The sequence below is a fragment of the Uranotaenia lowii genome, chromosome 2, assembly GCF_029784155.1.
Source record: "Uranotaenia lowii strain MFRU-FL chromosome 2, ASM2978415v1, whole genome shotgun sequence".
NCBI classification, from domain to species: domain Eukaryota; kingdom Metazoa; phylum Arthropoda; class Insecta; order Diptera; family Culicidae; genus Uranotaenia; species Uranotaenia lowii.
This window is the reverse complement of record NC_073692.1, coordinates 270,324,608-270,347,334: the sequence shown is the minus strand read 5'-3', so window position 1 is coordinate 270,347,334 and position 22,727 is coordinate 270,324,608. Positions and strand designations below refer to the sequence as shown.

The window sequence follows — 22,727 nt, the reverse complement described above, 5'->3', positions numbered from 1 at the left end:
TCCCGTAGGGTACCACTGTAAAAAAAAATTACAGTATTCAAGAAAAAAATGAGCATTGTTCTACATAAGGATTATTTATCGACTGAAATTAAATCGGATGAACAAGCGGAAAACATTGAAAGATGATTTAATAAAAAGTTGTCAAACAAACATGTATACCAAATATTATTATCGGATTATCTATTGTTTATAGAAGCTTGGTCAATCAGCGGTAAAAATCACGGAAAAATGAATAATAAAAAAACCTGTTTGCGATGGAGTCAATCAGCGAACAAATTCACGAAAAAAATGAAAACCTGTAGTTGTTTAAATAAGTTTAGAGTTCGACGACACGGTAGCGATCATTCATTGAATGTTGGATTTCGTGCTATGTTTTGCAGTCGAAGTTATCCGTATAAAGTTTAACTAAAAAGCGGTTAGCGTGTAGAAAACCAGATTTTATACCGATTTGATAGATCGCAGAAAATCCGCTGCTATGAGTGCGCAGTCCAATTTTATGCGAAGCGAATGGTATTATTTCCTATAAAAGATTATTCACCGTACACAACTCCTTTTTTTAACTTCTCATATACGATTTGTTACATTTTAACGACAACATAATTGAATTCGACCAGCATATAAAGTATCAAAGACGCATTTATCGCATCAAAAATCTTCGTCATGCCAAATTTGTTAATTCTCAGGCTATGGAAAAATGTGTTTTCAATAATGTAGATTGTTTTTTGTTTTGTCTGGGATTTTAACGCTCGTAATTAATTCAATCTCATTGAATACTAAGAATAATAATATTTCATTCCGATGACTTCATGTTTTGTCCTCTCTTGCAAAATAATGATTTGAAGATTGTTTCAAGAATTTACTTCTTAACTTTTCAATGAAATTAGTGAGTAAGAGTGAATTTTTTAACTGTGTTTACTGCTACGGCTAGCCTACCGCACGGAAGGCTACCGTCGCGCGATTAGAAATTTTCCCAGTAACCGCAATATTATGCAACGGATTGCTTTGAAAATTTGCACACGGGAGTTTTGAGGGAAGGGCAACCGATGTCGGATATTAAAGATTGTATAAAAGGCCACCGAAAGGAGTTTTACTTTTTGGCAATAATTGCGATGTTATGCAACGATCGAGTCGAAATTTATACTCGGGGGCTTTTGGTACGGTCAATTGATTCCTGATTTCAAATTTACGAGTTTGAATTATTTATTTGATTTTGCAAATAATGGGGAAATCCGGGAAGTTTTTAACAATTTCTGGGTATCCTGGACAGATTTGTCTTAACTCGAGTTCTTTATTGAATTTATGGACTGACCCGAGTATATCCAAGAACAAACTATAATCAAAGCGCACCAATAAAGTTTTTTCATTATTTTTTCCGCAATTATGAATAATTCGTGCATTAGAGAGTGAAATGTTTGATTTAGTTTATATTAATTACATCCAGAAACCTGCTAGGTAACTGCCATAGTTGTTCATAGTTTAGATGCTTTCTTCTGATACAAACTATCCGACATGTGGAATATCATCAGCGGCCAGCGCTTGATTACACAATTCATGACACTGTACTAGAGCTTTTCTCACATTCCTCAGATTTGTGAATGCTAACAACTTGAGTACAAATACCTAGAGCTTCCTTCTTACGGGTCTATCTACACAGATTGACTCGGCCCAGATTACAACCATTATGATTGTTTTCACTGAAATACCGAGCGGGCGTCGGGCAAAATACAACCAGATAAACATAAAAAAACTGTACGTACAAGGTAACGATGGAAGAAAACTATTTTCCCATGCATCGTTATACATTTTTCATTATCACGAACAAATATAACTCGGGCAGGCGCCACCCAAAACCGGCAGCTTCCCATCGGCCCAAGTAGCAATGCAATGAAACCTGAATGCAACTTGTGGGGGTTTATCAACAATACTTAGCGGAAGGCCTAATGTATTTCATACTTAGTCGGTTGCGGTCAGAGTGGATTCAGATTCGGTGATAGGCGATATGAAACGAGTAGGGTAGGTGTTCCTAATTTGGCATGTGTACCTAATGTTAACATACCGTTCGATTTTGACTGTTTTTGACGTAATTTTTCATTTATTACAATTATAAAAAAAAAATGATAATGTAACGGATCATGTGAACTTTCATTTTACAAACAAATGAGTTTTCTAACTCACAGGATTTTTCGTAAAATCCAGATTGTTTCAAAGTATGTCCTAACTGAATATAATTGTTAGCAAATTTCTTAAAAAAACACCTATTTAGAAATGGAAGATAAAAGCTGAATTTGTCAACCGATTTTTTTGAAATTTTTTGTCGGATTGTTTTTTATCATGATTTAAGTAATTAGTATGTTAGAACCATGTTTTTTTCGCGTAAAAACTAAAAAAAAGCATATGTCCACAATTAGGAACATTATTTTCAATGTGTTCCTAATTATGGACATAGTCAAAGTTTTCCAAGCTATATCAAAGACATAGAATGTATTTGAAATAAATTTGATTGAATAAATTGTGTTTTAACTTAATGTTCAACGATCTGTTAAAATAAACTGTTTTGAGTTAATAAAACATGATATTTTTCAGTGTATCTTAAAGCTAAAAATGTGGAGAAAATATTTTCGTCAGGTTGTAATGAACGCAACCTACGCGACAGAAAAGGAAACCATCAAGTTACAGAGAGCTTCTCAACGAAAACAGATTCGAAAGGAAAAATAAAAAAAAATCTAAATAAAATACGTTGTTTGCTGTCACCTGGGGCATCATGCATCACTTTTCAACTTCAATGGCTTCTAAAAACCGAAAATCCACAGATAATCATACCGCTTATACATCAAAAGTTTTAAGGTTAATGGGACATAAAATTAATGTAGTCGGAAAAATAATTGGTTTCACCAGTTATTTTTAAATTTACAAAACATGCGATTTTCAATCTACTAAGAAAAAGAGGTAAGTTGCAAAAACCTTTGTTTTTTTTTTAGGAAAAATCAAATAAAAAAGTTTGAAAAGTTATATTTTTTTATATATATTTGTGATTCCTTCACGCGTAAAGCACGATCTGAAGTTATTTTTAATTTTGATCGAATTAAATTTGATATTTTTCTGGTCAAAGATTTAAAAAAAAAAAAGAAAGCATAAGGGTGCTGCATACATTTAGGTATAAAAAATACTACAAAAAAAAATTTAAAACTATATTCCACCATCCATCTTGTTTCCATAAACAAGATTAAAACTGTGAATCATTGGTTTGCATTTCGATGCATTTCAGCTCAGGCTTGTAACGGAATTTTAAAACGATTTATTTAAAAAAATTAAATGATTGTCCGAAAAATATTTATTCACCAACAGTCTTGATATAGGATAATAAAATCAGTTAATAAAGTTCGTAGTTGATATCATTTAGCCAATCCGTCATACTGTGTTAATTTTTTTACGACAAGAAAAATGTAAAACTTTCGATTTTTCAAATTTCCTATGACAATCATAAACTTTAAAAACTATCTCACGATGTGAGAAACTATGGCATCATCATTTTGTTATCATTAAATGTATTTTTTACATTATACTAAAATAAATAATAAATAAGTGTTGTGTTACACAAATGTCGCATCTAACCATGCTGTTGCATGATGCTCTTTTTGATTGTGTCTTATTTGTAACCATTTCAACGAATTTTATACTTTTTGGAATATAATAAATGTATCAATTGGAAAAGGTAAATTTTGAATTTTAATAAGCTCAACATCCACTATTTTTTTCAAAATTGTGTAGGATTTAAATAGCCCTTATTTCTTTATTCATATTCCAAACACGTTGTAAAATTCATAAAATGGTTAGTTTTGAGATTTTTCTCATTAGAATATTAAAAAAAACAGACCCATATGCAAAATCAGGAACAAAAAGTGTAATATTGGATACGCGGATAAAATTTTCCTTATATGTTAACATTGGGAACACCCATATGTTAACATTAGGAACAATTAGTGCCAAATAAGGAACATCGACACACTTTATAAAACATGATATTTTTCGTAAAGTAAAGCTTGAAATGATTATTTCAATTCGTAAGAGAGTTCAGAAAAAAATTTGGAACTTAATTACCAAAAAATTTAAAATCTAAGAATTAAAGATTCGGCCTACTAATATCAAAACTAAAAACCTCTGACATAATATAGCGAAATTAGGCGCACTTACCCTACCTTATAAAAAAGAACGCTTAATATTTCAACTTTCCACCGCAGTTCAATGCGAAAAAGGTTTTCTACTAACTTTCAAATACTCTGCTGAGTGAGGAGTTTTTATTCTATTAACTTCAGTCGATTATTAATACTTCCAATCGAACATGGAAAGGTTATAAAAGATTTCAGAGTGCGAGACTTCTAAATGAAAACAAATGTGAACGGAATGTTTAAGAAAGATTCACCTGAGTGATCCCTTGTATAAATGAAACAAACAACTGAAGAAAAAAATCATCATATAAAAGCAACCAAAAGACAACAACAAGTAAAGTAAACAAGAATATAAAAAAATAACTACAAAATCTAAAAAGTACAAAAATTTCAAAAATGTAAAATTTGCAAAATCCCAAAAATGTTTGAAAAAAAAAAACTCAAATCCAATAGAAAGACTAAAATGACAAAAATAAAAAAACACAAATGTAAAACATGGACCACTTTTATTTTTTTTTTATCATTTTTTTTTTATTTTTATAATTTTTTACATTTTGTCATTTTTGTAATTTCTGTCATTTTTTGTCAATCCTGTCATTTCTGTCATTTTTCGTTATTTTTGTCATTTTTGTCATTTTTATCATTTTTGTCATTTTTATAATTTTTGTCATTTTTGTCATTTTTATCATTTTTATCATTTTTATCATTTTTGTCATTTTTGTTATTTTTGTCATTTTTGTCATTTTTGTCATTTTTGTCATTTTTGTCATTTTTGTCATTTTTGTCATTTTTGTCATTTTTGTCATTTTTGTCATTTTTGTCATTTTTTTCATTTTTTTTAAATTTCTATTATTTCTGTAATTTCAATGTTTTCTGTCATTTCTGACATTTTTGACCTTTTTGTCATTTTGACTTTTTTGTAGTTTTTTCGTTTCATGGCAGCCTCGTATGAATTAATTCAGAAAAAAATCATCAATTTTAGACAGCAGCACGTATGAATTTCATAAGTAGCCTGATTTGACTACTTTTGTGACTGGTATTTTATTGTATCATTTTGTAGGAACAGGTTTTAGAAAGTTTATCTATGAGATGTTTAACAGGCTATCAACAAAACTTTACTTCATTTACTTACATTACTTACATTTGATTTTATGTTTCAGTGGCCCATATTTAGTAGCTCTTTGAAGTGTTTTATTGAACATTTCGCCATATTTTCGGCATTTTTTGTTTGACCGTCATAGACAACAAAGTCCATGGCAGACAAAAGGTACATTTCCGACAATTCGCTGCCTCACTTGTCAAAACAAATTAATGGTTTTGGTAACATCTCTCTCGCTCGACATTGCCCAGCTGAAAATAGGCGAGTGGTGCCTAAACTCCAGGCTGGCAAACGCAATTCGATGTTTCTTTTTATAAGACTGCCAACACGCGTTTTACAAAGTAAATGAATTGAACGTGTGTAATCAACCGGATGAAAGTAAGACATCCAGCATCAGGAAAAAATCGAAAGGCATGTGGTGGGTATTGTTTGCATGGTAGAGGCAAAAATAAACCGTACTACGGATGATACTTGTCGTTGGAGAGAAGAAAAAAAAACGTTACAAGTATCACGTCAGTTTAACAACAACAGAAGAAAGTTAAGTTGAGGTGAATTATTCGTTTATCTTCAGCAAAATCAACCTCACCCTGCAATAACCATCAAGCGAATGATGTCGTTTTCTCCGGGCCGGGAAATTTGCATCTCTTGAAGTATTCAAATCAGCATGGTACACTTACCATCACTTGGTTATAATTTGCAAAATATCGAACGTAAACAAGGTCACCGAAAATCCACACATCGACCCTCGATTTCTAATTATTGAACATGTTATTAATTTTGACGTGATGTATTGTCTTATTTTTTCGAACTTCTACGCGAAAATGTATGACTGAGCAATCGATCAGTGTTTTCCACCATTCACGTCACGTTTGTCATCATCGGTGGGGTGTATGATGATGAACATGCAGACTGTTTCAAGCAAGAACACAACTTGCCGCGAATCTTGCTTGACGCTAAACGAAAAACAGTACAAGTACAATACCATGTTAGCAAATGTATTGTACAGATAAGTCTTATCATCAGTCTGTTCGAGTCATACGATAAGTGGTCTTCTTCGAACCAATGCACGTTTCTGTTTACCTTAGTGTCATAAATAGGAACTTCACCCTTCCGGTTCGATATAGATTTCTGTGGTTATATCGCCAATATGTGCTTTTCTTCGCGAACTTTTTCCCCGTCCACTGATAAAAATTGTCTATGATTGTTGATTGTCAATTCAGCTATTTGTTAATATCTACTAAGGGTAACTTGGAGCTGATAAATGCCACCCTGGAACAGTTAAGTTATTAGAAATCAATCGAAAATTCAATTCGTTTCAAAAGATAGAAAAAATCTTGTTTCAGGTAACAAAGTCTATTTTCGGTGAATATAAAAAATAAGACTTAATCATACTATACATGGTATGGATGGTAATTCAAAAACTGATGCAGAATACAAAATCAGAATTTAGTTTTGAATAATAAACCAGAATAACCTCACGCAAATTAATTTAGAAATTAATTATACGGAATTTTTCACGTAAACTAAGCCTTTGTGGCTTCCCATCGATTCTACGTGTGCTTTGTAGTGATTACTGTACTTACATGTAACTGACACATGAACTTCACGTTAAGTCTAGGTGGATGAGTTTGAACCCTTTTTTGAAATTTTCTCAAGCTTGTGGCTATTTCTAGTGGAAAAGGTATTCGTTGTCAGTTAAGCCTAGTCCACATTCGGCAACTTGAACTGCGATTTCGGTTGATGAGACTTGTTTATGTTTACATTTTGGTTGCTAAAGTTTCCCATACTTGTTGGGAGACTTACATGCATTTCACCGTATAGTTCTGAATGTAAACATAAACAAGTCACAGTAACCGAGATCGCAGTCCAAGTTGCCTAGTGTGGACTAGGCTTTAGCTTACTTTATTTTGCTCGCTATATTTTTAATTATAAAATATTCTCCAATTTTTACAGGATTCAACAAACCAACTCGCTGGAAAGAGATCCCGGAATTGTTTTTTTTTTAATCTGTGTATTGACAGTGTGAAGAATAATAGCGAAAATAAATTGGATCTATGATGAAATTTAATTTGTTTTCATGTTATTACCTAAAGTAAAAAACGAAAAAATAGTAGAAAAGATCCAAATATCATTTCAATACTAAACACATTTCACCTAGTTTTCATCCTCATAGCACAGATTATTTTGCGTGTATTCAAAATTTGAATTCAGAATTCTGAATTGGAAGCCAGAGTCATACTTTAGAATCAAGCACGGTATCCCACTCTGAATTATATCTTTATAACTCGTGTAGTCCTCTATAATTTCCTTAAAAATCTTCAATTCTACGATTCAAATTTCAGAGATGTAATACGGAATTCGGAAATCGGTGAAAATTGATGTCCTTTTTAGTAGGGACATCTAAAGATTATGGATTTTTTATAGATGGATAGAAACTTAGATTCAATGAAAGATTGTGAAAATGAGCGGGTAGAATTTATTTAGAAGCATTATCATCACATATCAAATTTTTGTTCCTCACGGGCCAACTACTATGAAGTGGTAGATACAGATAGAGTTCGTTCGTTCACACTGCAATTTCTCATCTTGTGGGGTGAACCACGCTTGGTCTACTAATGTGTGGTGGTAGATGCAACTCTATCTATAATTAAAGTAACAAACATAAATTACGGTGATTAATCCTTCATAAGATTCGTATTCAGAATCAAAATTCTATAACTCTCAATGTTTATAATTGAGCTTCTTTTCCATTTTATAAAATGTAATATATAAAGATGAGTTGGGCTATATATGTTTATATATGCACCTTATACAAATCCACACCGCCTAACCGATCAGCTTGAAATTTGGTACAGAGATATAATTGGACATGAGAAAGGTCGAGGTAATAGTTTTAGGCCCCTCCCGCCTGAAAAAAGGGACCCATTTTGCCAAACGATTTTCGTTTCCTTTGGCGGGGTTGTTTTCACCATCACCATGGGCCAGGCATTAGAAACGACCATCCAGAGTTCACGTGTATTGGAAAGCAAATCAAAGCTTGCTGAGCCTTGAAAATTTGAAAAGTGAAATTTTGACGGGTGTTTTTTCCTTCTACTGTTCAAAGCACGTGGTACCGGTTCGAGGTATTTGATTGCAATAATGAGCCTTCATTAAGGATAAAAAAATACTACTCGCCTGTGGTTTTCAAATCGGTATCAACCGTCGATGGGCGCGTTGAGATTCTACAAGAATATGCATTGTGTATAGTATGGATACAATGATTCATCTTCGTTATGAATTGACTTCGTCAGTTGAATAAATATTTGGACTGAAAACTCATGTTCCAGCTTTTAAAAACCAACCATTTTCATAATTTGGGAATTCCTAACAGTAAGTTCAAGGCTTGGATCTCATCACTTTGATTGGCGTGTAGGAATTTAATTTACAATAGGGATAGGACAATTTCATTTCATGAAAAATGAAGAAATCTATTCACAAATTTTAAAGTACTAAATACAACTTAATAGATATCATTCTATGGGGAGATCATCCATCTTGAAAAGAGGTCGTTCACATATGTTTACAAGCTAAATATTCTGGTTTTTCACTCGATAATACATGGAAAAAATAAAAAATACATTGTTGTCATTTGATTATAAAAAAAAAGGTAAATAAATTTAAACTTCCTTTAAAATGGTGGGTGTGAAATAAGGTTGCCAGAATTTTTCCGGACGTATCGGGACCGGACAATTCCAGCCAATTTTATCGAAAAACCTGGCAAAATCCAGCATTTGATTTCGAAATGTTCAACCCGATATCCGGCAATATCCGGGAAAACTTGGTCAATAACGTGGAGTTTTGTAGTAAAAATAACGAAATCATCAAACCACATCAGCAGATTTTAAATTGTATATCAAGCTTCCAAACACAAGCGATGATTGTTTGGATAAATTTGCTTTTAAAAATTTCTTTTTGGACGTGAAAATAAAAACTATAATATTGAATTCAATTTTAGTTATATGTTACATTTAAAAAAAGAAATGGATACATCCGGGCTTTTTCCAACGAAATACGATCAACCGGGCCGGACCGAACTTTTCTCATATTTTTAGTCAAATGTGCCGGCAAGTCCGGAATAATCCGGGCAAACTGGCAATCTTAGATAAAAATATTTTTCGTGATAGAACGAATAAACATTCAAACAAAAATAATCTCATAATTTAATAAATCTAATAAATAATCTTATGATCTAATAGATCATTTTTTATTCAAGGGTAATTATTTCAAATATCTATTAGCAAACCTATTAACTATTAGTTATTCAATAATATGGAAGCGATAAACTTTGTTGATAATCCCAATTAAAACTTTAAGAAGACTATCAAAACTTACAAAGCTTACAAGGCCAAACAGTCAAATTTGTTCTGATGATGAACGAAAAGCTTTCAAAAAGTTAAACGACTCATTTTGATTTATATTTTATGTGAACCCGAGCAAGGCCGGGTAAAATCAGCTAGTATACTTATAAATATAAACAGGGCCGTAGGAAGAACTGCCCCAAGAAGAGAGGGAGCGGGGGGGGGGGGGGTGTTTGGTGACAAAAATTTTCCTGTAACATATTTGCTTGAGGAATAGTAAAAAAAAATGTGATTCTAAGATTATCTCATTTTTCTCATTAAGTTTTTTTATGTTAAAACTTTTTCATTTAAAATCTTTACTTAAAAAAGGTCCTTAAAGTTTCCAGTTTTTTTAAGCTTTCAAAATAATTGAGGGATCTTGGCTTCATTTGAAAAAAAAAATACTTTGATGAAAATGAGTTCGGAGTTAAAATCAGAATTATTTTCAACTCTGATAAACTTGATACATTCAGATTTTAGTTTAAGTCTTTGTTTTTGAAGTATCTTTAAAATAATCTTTAAAAACAAACCAATAAAATGTATTTCCAACTGAATTTTCCTGAACCGGAATATTTAGTACAAGTTATTTTATCAACAAAAAATTATGATTGATAATTCAATAGAATTATTCAAGTCCTGTGAAAGAAATTAATTGAAATTAAGATTTTCCAAACCACGCAATCTTGAAAATGATTACAGATCCTATTTTATAGTAGTGGTTTTCATCTGTTTTGTATTTTTTAGGACAAATTTGAATTTTAATTCCGTAAACTGATTTCTGTATTTTTAAGTTGACTAAAAATTCCAAATTTCTAATTTGAAATCGATTCCTGAATCTTTATTCGAAACAAAAATTCCCAAAAAATTATGAACCTAAAAGGATATTTTATAACAAAATTCTTAACCAGAATTTTTTTTTTTTGAATGATGAATCTTTGATTATCTATTTTCTATTTTTCAATTTTTTATTCGTAATAAAATTGGTGAATCTGAACGAAAATTGAACGAAAATGATGAAAGTCTGATATTTCAATTCTTGATCACCGATATAGAACTTGTTTAAGTTTCAATTATGCGTAAGAATAAAGAGTAAACATTTCAAATCCAAATCTTAAAATGGTTTGTTATTTTAAATATTTTCTTTCAATATTCCGGTGTGCTGAGTTTTGAACATGGACATTCTAATTTAAGTTTCAAATGCAAAACCAAGATTCAAATCAGGATTTTCTTGCAATGATGAACCGAACTGGAAATCAATAATAATAAACTGGATACAGAGAAACATATTTTTTTTTAATTTGAAACCAGAACATTGGAAATGATTAAGCTTACCAGATATTTTTCCGCACTTATCTGGGCAAGGCAAATTCGGCTTATGTTATCTTGAAATCTTGCCAAATCCAGGTATTCGATTTCAACCAAAATCTAGGCAATATCCAACTAACTTTGGGAATTTTTCAATCAAAATCAACAAGAAAAAAACGCGAAAAGTTGTTTATTTATTGGATAAAATTTACTCAAAAATTATTTTGGACGCAAATTACATAATTATGATCACGCAATTCGAATTTTTCTTTGATTTTGCATATAAAGTGTAAACATTCGGGAAAAATCCGGGCAATCTGGCAACCTTATTTAGTGAGTCTAATCTTGTTATTCGAATTCTTGTTATTCGGTTCTAAGGACTGAAACCAAAATTCATGCAAATACTTCTTTTGTGAATAACTTTAGATAGCGTTTTTCTAGTACAGTTTTTAAATTTCTATCAACAAGTGAATTTTTTTTTTGAAAAACTGTAGAATTTAAAAATTTTGAGACATTGTTGGATCCTCATGGGTAGGGTTCAAACCCCAAACCCCCCACCCCCCTCCCACCCTTTCCTACGGCCATAAACATAAACATACACATATATTAGAACTTTATGAAATTAATTTGCGGCTTTATCGGTGAGGGTTAAAGAGTTGAAATAAAAGACGGATAGAATATCAGAAGAAAATTCTAAGGTGGTGACAAGAGCGAAGAGCATTTGAAATAGAAGCTTGACCACATACTAAATTCTTTGTTCCGCACCAATTCTATATTCTATCCGTCTTCCATTTCAACTCTCACCGATAAAGCCGCAAATTAATTTCATAAAACAAATTCATGGTGATTTCTCTTCTTAAATAATAAAATATATTAGAATTATTTTTCAAATAATAAGTATTAAATAACTGAAAAGTGCAACATAAACAATCTGGCCTAGTTGATATAATATCTCACTGGCGATGGTGCAATTTCTGAAAAGGTCCCCCATTTCCACATGGGACTCGTCATTGCATCCGCAGAACTTGTCGGGGTCCTATACCTGAATACATTCGTACGAAAATACCAAGTAGATAGGTAGTTGAAGAAAAGTAAAAGTGGATTGGCTACTCCAGCTTCTCGATCGATGCCTTGCGGTCGATTATTCCACGGGTAGATTTATCGTGTTTGTTGTTGGCAGTTGCTGGTTTTTTTTCTGCGTTGAGTTGTGTTTTGTTGTAGCCAGGTCGTCACAGCTTCCAGTTGCGGATACCGACATCCGACGACCACCAAACAGATTGAACTTACCCACCACAAGAAGAATCCTGTTTCCAGCAAGCAGCGAGCGAATAACCTCTTTAGCGGCTGGTTTTGGAAAGTTCCAACGGATAGAAAAATGTAAAATGTTGTGCAACACGCGTGTCGGTCGCTCGATTTGCAGCGTGCGGTGCATTGTTATGTAGGCATTAACGATGACGACGTAGGCTTGACGTGTGTTACGGGTTTCGGGCATTCCTAGAATAGGTCAAGTATTTGTGTTAACCCTCGAAAGGGTGTCACATAAGGCTAACGATCTGGATTTCAATATTTGAGGGTTAACGTTGTTTAGTAATTAATGGCTTAAGCTGAATTAGGAGGATTCAGGATGGAGAATGGTAAGTGTATGTTAATCATAGAGTGAATATTTAAGATTTTCTAGAAGCGCTTGCTTTGTTACAGGATCACATCCGACGGATAGTTTTCCAAGTTCCTGGATGTTTAAAAAAAAGTGAAAGTTGCACAAAATGACACCGCCCTAAATTCAGCGGTCAGATTAATTTCGGCCCGAACTTTAGCGGCAAGCGGAGTGAGGAGTAAAGCCAACAACCGGAGTGGCTTCCGTAAGTCGAATTGAAGCGCGAAGAGCGATTGAGTCGATTGAGATTTATTTAAAAATATATTCCTAATATAAACTTCGAAACAACAAATAATGTTTCTTCCAATTTGAATAAAATTTCTGTCTAATTTCTGGATTTTGAAAATTTTTTCTATTGACCCTCGAAAATCACGTAAAAATATTTGGCCGAAAATCGACTTTATGTGACTAAGTATCAGAACCTCACCGGGTGATGCTTTCTTTTAATAATGTATCACAATTACTGTTTCCATAAATAGATCGTTTTTCATAATTAAAAAAAACACAATTTAACAAGTTCGAAGCCGTTATTTTGATCAAAGTTAAAACATAGTTTTTGAATTTGTAAATTTCTACCAACCATTATTGTTCATTAGCTGCAGGAGGATGTTTGTTATTCAATTGTTATTTCCAAAAACAATTATTTACAAAAAAATAAGTAAATCTCATTTTTACAATTTTTGCATAGTAGGTATCTCTTATTCCTAGCAAATGACTTAAAGTTTAACATTGAAAGTCTTCTAATCACCAAGAATATCCGCAGTTAGTGTTGTTTTGCATTAAAGAGTTTTCTTTATTATTTTCTTTAATGGTGTTCCATTTATTTTTCATTAGGGTGATACCAAAAATAATTTAAACCCCAAAACAACTAAATCAAAAATTTTTGTTTTTTTTTCCCTTTATTAGTGACACTTAAAATTTTTGTTTGGTTGGCAAACTAGAATAACAGACAAAAATTACAAAAATTTTGTTAGTGAAATTTTTAAAACATTATTTTTTTTATTATCGCTATATTCTGTTTTTGGTATTTTTATTTTTATTTTAATAACATTTTCTTCTTTATTTATGGCATGTAACTGTTTTTACTTTTTTCGTTTTAATTAGTTTAGGAATAGCTCCAATGAAAAATAATGTTTAAAAGTCATAGACAGCTTTAAATGATTGATATCCCAAGCAACTAAAAGTCACATATTTACTTGAATGAAGGCATTGAAAGTTACATATTGGCTGACAAAGAGAATCAACTGCTCAGTTCTCTTCAGTGAACTTTATGTATCTACTCATTAATGAACTTGAAAGTTGCAAAAGTGATAAATATGTACCTTGTATGGGACTTGTTTTGCCCAATTCCCATTAGTGAACTATATGTACTCATTAACGAACTTGAGAGTTGCAAAAGTGATCTATACGTACGTTATACGGGACTTAAGTCACATAAAGGGCACAAAAGTGCTCAATACAGGATTCGGTAAGTCACATAAAGGGCACAAAAGTGCTCAAAACGGGATTTGATAAGTCACAAAAAGTGCATTGATGTGCTTTCAAAATCAAATCACCACTTCGAGTTTTAGTGTCAGTTAGAACAACATCTAGGTGTGGTCTTGTGGTAGCGTGTTCGATTCTCACCACGAAGGGTTCGATCCCCAAGCCGGGCAAGTTTTTTTTTTCAATAAGTAATTTAGTAACTGAGTGACCATTCTGATGTGATATATGTAGGAAATGTAGGAAAGAAGCAATTGAGCAAATTGTCGAGTTTGGAATCCGGCGCGTGGCATCATGGCGGCACCGGTACAGAACACAGTAAATGATCAAGAGAAGGTGAAATGAACAGAAGCCAACGGTTCAGCTGAGATAGAGATAGAAGATCATTAAGACTTGTTTCGGAACTTGAAAGTATCAATAAGAACTTAAATTTTGAGCTGCATAGAACGTACTTCATATCAATGAGGGGCTGAGTAAGCGTTTTTGTATATGTTTTATGGGACTTTTGGTTGCTTGGGATGTGGTTTCAAGTGAGCTATGATTTTTTTTCTACCAACCAATTCTTAAACATTACAATTAACAAAGATCTTTTTTCGTTTTTTTATTTTGAATAACACTAGATCCCGGCGTATGATGAGTTTTAAGTCATTTTCTAAATTCTAAATTCTTTTTTCACAATTTCATGTTGATTCAGATTTGAAAACTCAAATAATCTTTTCAGAACGGAAAAGTCTTCGAAATTATATTAATGGATTGAATGACGTTGAGCCAACCTCTCTGCAGAGAAAAAAAATGATTGATTGAATCAACAATTACTTTGGCTCTAAAAAACCTCCAAACAATAAGTGATATAAGTTTGCCTTCGGCATACTTTTTTTTCTGAACCCTATCTTGAAGCAATGTCTCTCCTCAACTTTAGGTTTTTTACTCTAAGCTTTTCCACCTTGTAAATATATTACCGTTCAAGGTCCGCATGAATAAACATAAGCGGATTGTTTTGCCTTCCTTAAGCCGACCGTTACCTCACACCTTCTATCTGGCGTCCGTCACCAAGTAAGGGTATACCTCCCTATTAGAGGGGCGCACTCCACTCTACTCTACAATGCGCAATGAGAAAAATGCATTTGTCTGTTTTTGTGATCGCGTTTATTTTTCGGACACGATCCCTCCCCCTATAGATTATGGTTGGTAACAATTAGTTTAAAATATTTAGAGAGCATAGATGAAGAAAAAAAACGTGATGACTCCCCCTGGATTTCATTCAACCACACCGGCGCGCTGTTGATGTTAATGAACTCTTCACGCATTGCTTTTGATGCACGCGGAAATGAATTCGATTCTATGTGAGAAAAGTTTGAACGTATTAAGCTACGGATAAGTATTGTGGACATTATTGTTTGACCTTTGAACGGTATGCTGAGAGGTTCCATCGAAGTCTGGCTGTAATCTGTATGCGGATCAATTCAATTGTTCAAACAGTTCAGATTTCTCACATCAGAGAGCTAATCGAGAACGAACTCAAACTGTTTTATGTTTCTCCTTTTTCAGGCGAATAAACGGTCACTTAACCACTAGGTATATAGCAGGTAGCACACAACGACCATTTCTCAAGTTTCGTTTCAGATTTACTCTAAATCATTAGACTCTTGGTGGTTTTTGCCGCCTAACGCAATCGTCAACGAGCTATAGTCAAGTTCAGCATTAATGTCGGTGAATTGAAAATCAGCTGTGGGAACATTAAGAACTACAAATTACCAAATTTATCACCAGAACGGGAGTATGGCGGAACTGTGTTGCTGCATTTTGTTTCAGCAACAAAAAAATATGTTTAGGCTTTGTATATTCATGTTTGGAACTTCGAACACACAAGATTTTTAATGAATGTTTAATAAAATACCCAAAAAAATATCACTTCAAACGTCTTCAAACGTTTACGATAAGTGAAACAATATGAATAAATTTTTTGGATTGAACTTCGCGGAAATTTATATAAATCACACGAATCATAACCGTCATTTGAAGCAAAGCAAAAAAATGTATCCAACCAAACCAACGATTTCACGGTCACTAAATTTTTTGCCATTTGGATTAATTTTTCTTTAGTTTTTTTTCCTCTCCACCAGTGAAGCTCTACTTTACAGTATAGGAACTTGTTTTTATCATCAATAAAACAGAACTGAGCTCTTAAGAGCACCGTATGGACGATACGGTAAGTGGTCTGATGTCCCATTTTTTCGGGGGTCATTGAGAAAGCTTTTTTGCTGAATGGGATTAACATATAATGTTCTGACTGGCTGAAGGAAAGAGCAGTGCAAAAAACGCTATTTCAATTTACTACCTATATGTTTTTTTTAACTCGTTTTAGAGAAATTTGAGTTTTATTTATACACAAAATCGTTCATAATTCTACAGAAATTTGATACGTGCGCACTGTCACTTTAATTTTGAATTTCCGAAACATTCACTTTGATGATATTTTTTGTATCAAATTGCGTACTAACGATAGGTGACCACATTATTTCTCACGAAATTTGAAGTTTTTAAAATATTTGTGATCTGATATACGGCGATTCTACAAAAATGGAACAATCAAACTTTGGAATTTTGGACGATTTTAGCAATTTTCGGTGAAAAATTTTAAAACTGATTTTGGTTGAAAGGTACTATAGTTTCCCAGGTATAGTCCAACATTTTTCCAAAAAGCCAAATTTTCGTAAGAGAACTGTACCTCAGGTTTTAAATATAGTAGAAAATCGAGTTATACAACAAATAGTTGTTCTAACTATAATATGGCTGCCCGATTACTGTCTATCGTCAAAATTTATCGTAACTGCTTCTCACCTTGACCTGAGGAAAGTTTAGCCTTCAACGTGTATTATTTGTAAAATTTCCAAGATAAGTCCCTTACTAGTTTTCACCAGCACGTTATTCGATTCTTCAGGTACTATTCACGGTTTCCACTAAACATTTGCACACTTAAATGATTCAACTGTACTCATTCTATAACATTCTCCATTATTTTTTTTCTAGAAGTATCTTAACAATTCGTGTTTATAGTTAAATATATAGACACTATAATTTCATATAGGGTAACGGACCTATTTTGGACCGCTTTGGGAAGTGGCTATGCTATTTTCTGGAATAAAAAAGCATATGTTACAATTTTCGACTGCTTTATCCGTTCATAACGAAGATCAAGGCTTTTTCTATCGAAACATATCGTCGTGTGTTGCAATATAACAAGATTTAAGCCTAAAAACACGTTTCTTCAATCATTACTGTGGTCAGTATTTTGGACCACCAGGTTTCTATTTTGGACCACCCTTTGGACCTATTTTGGACCACCCTTAAACTAAATAAGTTTTTTTTTCCTAAATTTTGTTATATTTCGACAGCGATTGATGCGCAATTATACGAATTATTCAGATAATTTTGACTTTTCTTATTGTTATAGACTAGTCAAATTTTGTTTGTTCGATAAGAATGAGAACAGTGAAATTCCTGTTATATAGAGAACACTAAATGTTATGAAAATTCTGACAGCACACTCAAATCTTGACGAAATTTGTTCTGCAGTGTTCAATACTGGCCAGTTGGCTTATCTTTTGGCTCAATTTTCAGAACGCAAATCTCATTCAGGCGACCCAATGATAAGTTGAAAAAGTCTGATATCATGAACTTCGCGACATCAATTGATGCATTTTGACTTGCAAAACCTTAGTGGATTTGCTTTGGCTTCAGTTCTGTAGATAGATTCAAAAAGATAAAAATGTGCGAGATTTATGCTATCTTTTTAGCCACTAAAAGCCAGATTTTTACAAAAATTCAGTTTTATGTTTGATACTAACTATGTTCTAGGATAAAATTTATCGTTGGAGTAATTCCAACAGATTTTTTTTAATTGCATAACTACAGGGGCTGAAAAACTACATTTTAGTACTTTATTGCTTCTAAAAATTGCACATTCCAACCACTTTTTCTCAAGTTTTGAAACATATATAGCTATAATTGAACATATTATTTGATAAAATTATTCTAATATTAACTGAGATATTTCGATTTTACCAAAATTAAACTCGTTGCAAATTTGCCGATTTGTTGTCGTTTTTTTCCAAACCCTCCTCCTTTAGACGAGTTTTATTTTTCGTTTCTTCTACCTACCCAAGTTTTTTTCCTCGAAAATTATTCCTGAATGCACTCATTTTACTGGCAATCCTAAATGGTTGAAACTTTTAGACCAAACTTTCAATAATTTTTCATGAAGCATAAAAAACAATGACTTAAAAAAAATTGGTGCAAGTGCAAGTTTTCATGTTTTGAGGCTTCTTTAAGCTGTAGCTTTTCACAACTGCTTATCAAATTGTTGCCATTGATGTAAATTTTTAGATTCACGTGATTCAAAGCATAGTGCACAAAAAGTAAGTTAAAACTATGATTGGCTTGGTTTTGTGCCGATTAAAGTGAACCTCGTCTAATGGCGAGTTTGAGCTTCGGCGAGCTGATTGAATAAAATCATGCTTAAATTTGAAATTTTATTCATAATGAGTGATTAAAATAGTGTGCATAATTCTTTCATATCGTCGTACAACGTTATTACGTTCATGAACATTTGACATCAAGTTAAATGCCCACGTTATGGTGATGGTGAGTGGTCCAAAATAAGTCCCTAAGGAATAAAGTAGGACCTATTTTCGACATGGGTCAAATTACGATTAAATCCAGTTATTTTGCTTTATCGAGCTTGCAAAATAGTTTTCACGTGTTTTATCATAGCTGTGAACATGTTTGTATTTGTAAAATTCATCACAGCTATGCAGCAAACCTCTTGAAAGTTGGCTCCAATAATGGCACGTCCTCCTGAAATGGCCCAGATTTGGTCCAACTGTGATATATCAAAACTTAATTTTCAATTTTCTCTCCGTTAACAGCTTACTTAAATAAAACTTTAGATGTGATTAGAATCATAAGAAGTAGCTTTAACTATATTTGTTCAAAATTTTTATGAATAACATGATTTATGAGAGAAATATTGCCAAAAAGCTACAAGGTGGTCCAAAATATGTACCCGGTCCAAAATAAGTCCGTTACCCTATAGTCTGGCAAAGAGAATGATGGGAGCCAATCGAACTGTCATTCGGGCGGAGCCAATCGAGCATTCTATGATAATGTTCAAACTCTTCATAACTCTCTTCAGTTGCAAAATAAAAAATTGTTTCTCAGATTCTTAAATTACATGCTATTTTTGTCAGTTCAACTCGAAATCGCTTTTAAAAAATATATTATAGTCTATAGGTTAAAAAAGAATGAAAATTATGCTAAATAACTTCAGTGAATGTTACTAAAAAGCCAAAATAGCTTTATGAATCACAATACTTCAACCATGATTTTCCAATATTTAGAAAGTTTGCTCGATTGGCTCCCGCAAATAACAGTTCGTTTGGCTCCCGTCATTCTCTTTGCCAGACTATATGAAATTATAGTGTCTATAGTTAAATACATAGAATGTATACAGAAAGTATCGTAAACGTGTGTTGACATCTAAGAACATGCCTACTTTTCAAAAAAAATCGATAGAGGAGAGGCGGGCTAAGTGCGCATATTAAGGAAAGTACTCATTTTCTCTCATATTCCAAAAGATAGGAGTCTGAAAACTATATGCACATGGGCGGACAATTGTTTTATAAACGTAAAAGTGATTTTTCTATTAAAATCTCTTACAGTTGATGTGAAAATAATTTTATAATAAAAGTAGTCAAAATAGCCGGTTTCCGAAACCCCCAAATGCGCATATTTATGTTTTCAGCTATATTTCATTTACACTTGCAATTTTTTGATATTATATAATTGAAATTTTTGGAAACGGATGTTAAGCATACGTCAACGCTGAATTTTTGGCAAAATTTTAGTTATCACTAGCTCTTTTGCATGAAACATAGTTAGGTATGCCAAATTTCAGGTTAATATTTTATTCATATCGTATTTTTACAGAATCAGTATCAAGCTCTTCTATTTTCACTGTAAGATTGTGATTTGAGGTAGATTTAATGTTTCAATGATAAAAAGTAAAAAAAAATTGTAAGACTAATCAATTTTTTTTTTGATATAGGCATTTAACCTGCCTGATATGGGTATTCAAAACCTGTCTCTTATTCCAATATCTTACCATTAACAACTTTGCCAAAAGCTTCAATTTGTTGAATTTCCGATTTCGAGATGAATAATGAAGAAAAACCTTTAATATTTTTGTTTACAGATTCTGTAAGCCGATAATTAAAGTTCAATATATTTTAACAAAACTGACAAAAATCTTGTTTGAATTTTTTTAAAATTTTGACTTTATAAAACAATTAAATTTTTACATGCCATGTGTCAAAAGCGTATTACCCTCAAACTACACTCAATTCAAATTGTAGAAATCTCCAGCCATATCGTCAATCGGCCGTATGCGCATATTACCCAATATGCGCATTTAGGAACACTTCCCCCTTTGTAAATTTCTTGCTCGTTTTTTTCACAAAGCAGTCCGATCGATCATAAAAGTAACGATGGAATGATGTATATAGTTCACAGGTTGTACAGAACGCTGCTTCTTAAGGTCACACGTGCTTTCATTTTCCAACGAGTCAAAAAGAGGTAAGTTTAAAATGTGATGATGCCCCATGATGACACAAACAAAGCGCTATGGAGACGAGACTTCAACGCCAAAATGACGAACCCGATTTGAATTTGAATAATCAATCAAACTTTACAACAAATGATCCATCCCAGTAAGCGTTATTGAAATGGGAAATGGGAATTGAGTTTATGATCAACTTTCAGCATTACTCGGACATTTTATTTCCTACTCTCCAGATTAACTCAACGCTGTAATTATGAGTTGAACCTTTTAAAAAACTTTATTTAACTGTGCCCGAAGTAATGCTTGAACACAGCACGATGATTCATTCAGTAAAATGTGGTTTATTATGTTGAGAGGAAAACCATTTCAACTTTTTCGGGGTGTGTTAATTGAAAAGAGAAAGGGCAGTTGATAGCGTTGGAATTTAACCAAAACGGTTAATGATCATTTAAAATTGGTGAAAGCACCTGAGACCTGAACTGACACAGTGATATAAAATGCGCTTATCGACGGTTTAAATAACGTTTGCAAATGATTAAGTTTGAATTGCGATTGCGAGAAACCGTTCTGTTGTGGAGCATCATCATCAATGATGCAAGCAGGGAGGCAGATACATTACTAGTTTTAAATTGACAACAAACATAATAATACTAACCTCAACGGCAATTTGCTTCATATCTGAGCCTTGTGATGGTTTGCTGCCTAGCTTCTGCGTAATGGTAATCCGGTTTCGATCTTCACTGTTGTCCGACCTGCTGATATGATTTATGTGTCAATGGCCGATGATGGCTTCACTTTTACCCACCGGCGATGCTTTCAAATATGATTACACACAGCACAGCTGACGGTTGTGAGATGTGTCGATTTTTATTTGCCCCTTTGCAATACAGCATCCACCTGTCACCTGCAGATTGCGCGAAGATTAAGTTGTCATGAGATGAGGTAGCCAGTGAGTGACCGCTGCAAATAATTAGCTCGAACAACTACAGGACCCAGTTTTTAGATTATAACCATTTGAATGAAAAGAAAATTATTGAATGCATTTCTAGTTTTGTTACATATTTGTGAAGGAGTTGAACAGTAGGCTAACAATATTGAAGCACTGGTCAAAAAGTTCACCCCGTGCGCTAAACTTATCTCGAACGATAAGAAAAAAAAATCCCAATGTAATCTTTCCTGGCATTTGACTGACGTATCCCTCTATGGTTTGCATTGTCAAGTGATTCATCAGAGATTGATTAGTGATTGCATATAATTTGGACGCTATACTTTGGTAAGAAAGCGATTCGGTAAAGGTTGAATTTGAAAATTGAAGATCCGTTGATCTATCCGTTTTTTTTTATGAAACTTAACCCAATTTAAGTATGTAGGTCCATTCAGATAACCAAAATCAGTTGAACCCAGGGCTGGGAAACAGAAAAAAATTTAAAAAAAAATCGCTCAAATGTCAAATTGGTGTGATTAAATCAATGATCAGTGAGTAGTTGACAAATTTTGTTTCTTGGAAAAAACCTTTATAAAAACTTTTTTGAGTATTAAAGAAAGTTTTTAATTGATCAGGTTTGCAAATTTCATCAAACTGAGTATGCCTCATACAATAGTTTTGTTAATTTTGTTTCGTTTCGGCATAAATTTTTATCTTAAACGGTTACAACTCTTTTCGAAAACTGCTCAGTTTTTTATCGAAAAGTTGAAAAATGCTGCAGCGAATTTCTATTTGCCTCACCCAGAGTCGAACTAAAAGTTAATCGTATACAATAAATAACAATAATTCGTAAAATTATTTTAAAAAAAGTTGCAATCATATCAAACCAAAGTAGGCAGTGAAAAAAATGAGCACAGATTAAATTTTTCGATTGCATTTTTGTTTTACATAGTATAGCCACAGCTGTAAGTTCTGTACTGCGCAAGTACTCTTGTTTTGAAAAATCAACATCGTTTTTCCTTCCTCTGTGAAGCCTTCTAACTTTTTTGTATCAAATTAAAATTTATTTGAAGGAAATTTTCTGCTGAAACCGATTTTAGG

General features: G+C 32.8%; 1 protein-coding gene across 6 annotated transcripts in view; it reads right to left on the bottom strand.

Moving 5' to 3' along the window:
- Window positions 1–22,727, bottom strand: part of LOC129744315 (uncharacterized) — an 80,795-nt gene that overhangs the window by 54,744 nt on the left and 3,324 nt on the right. For 4 of the 6 annotated variants that reach the window (XM_055736791.1, XM_055736789.1, XM_055736790.1 and 1 more), the window contains exon 2: window positions 21,357–21,605. In XM_055736791.1, the coding sequence (XP_055592766.1) occupies window positions 21,357–21,377 (21 nt within the window). In that variant the 5' untranslated portion in view covers window positions 21,378–21,605. Of the gene's footprint in view, window positions 1–21,356; window positions 21,624–22,727 lie in introns of those variants that run through there. The other 2 variants (XM_055736794.1, XM_055736792.1) reach the window with 2 other exon arrangements.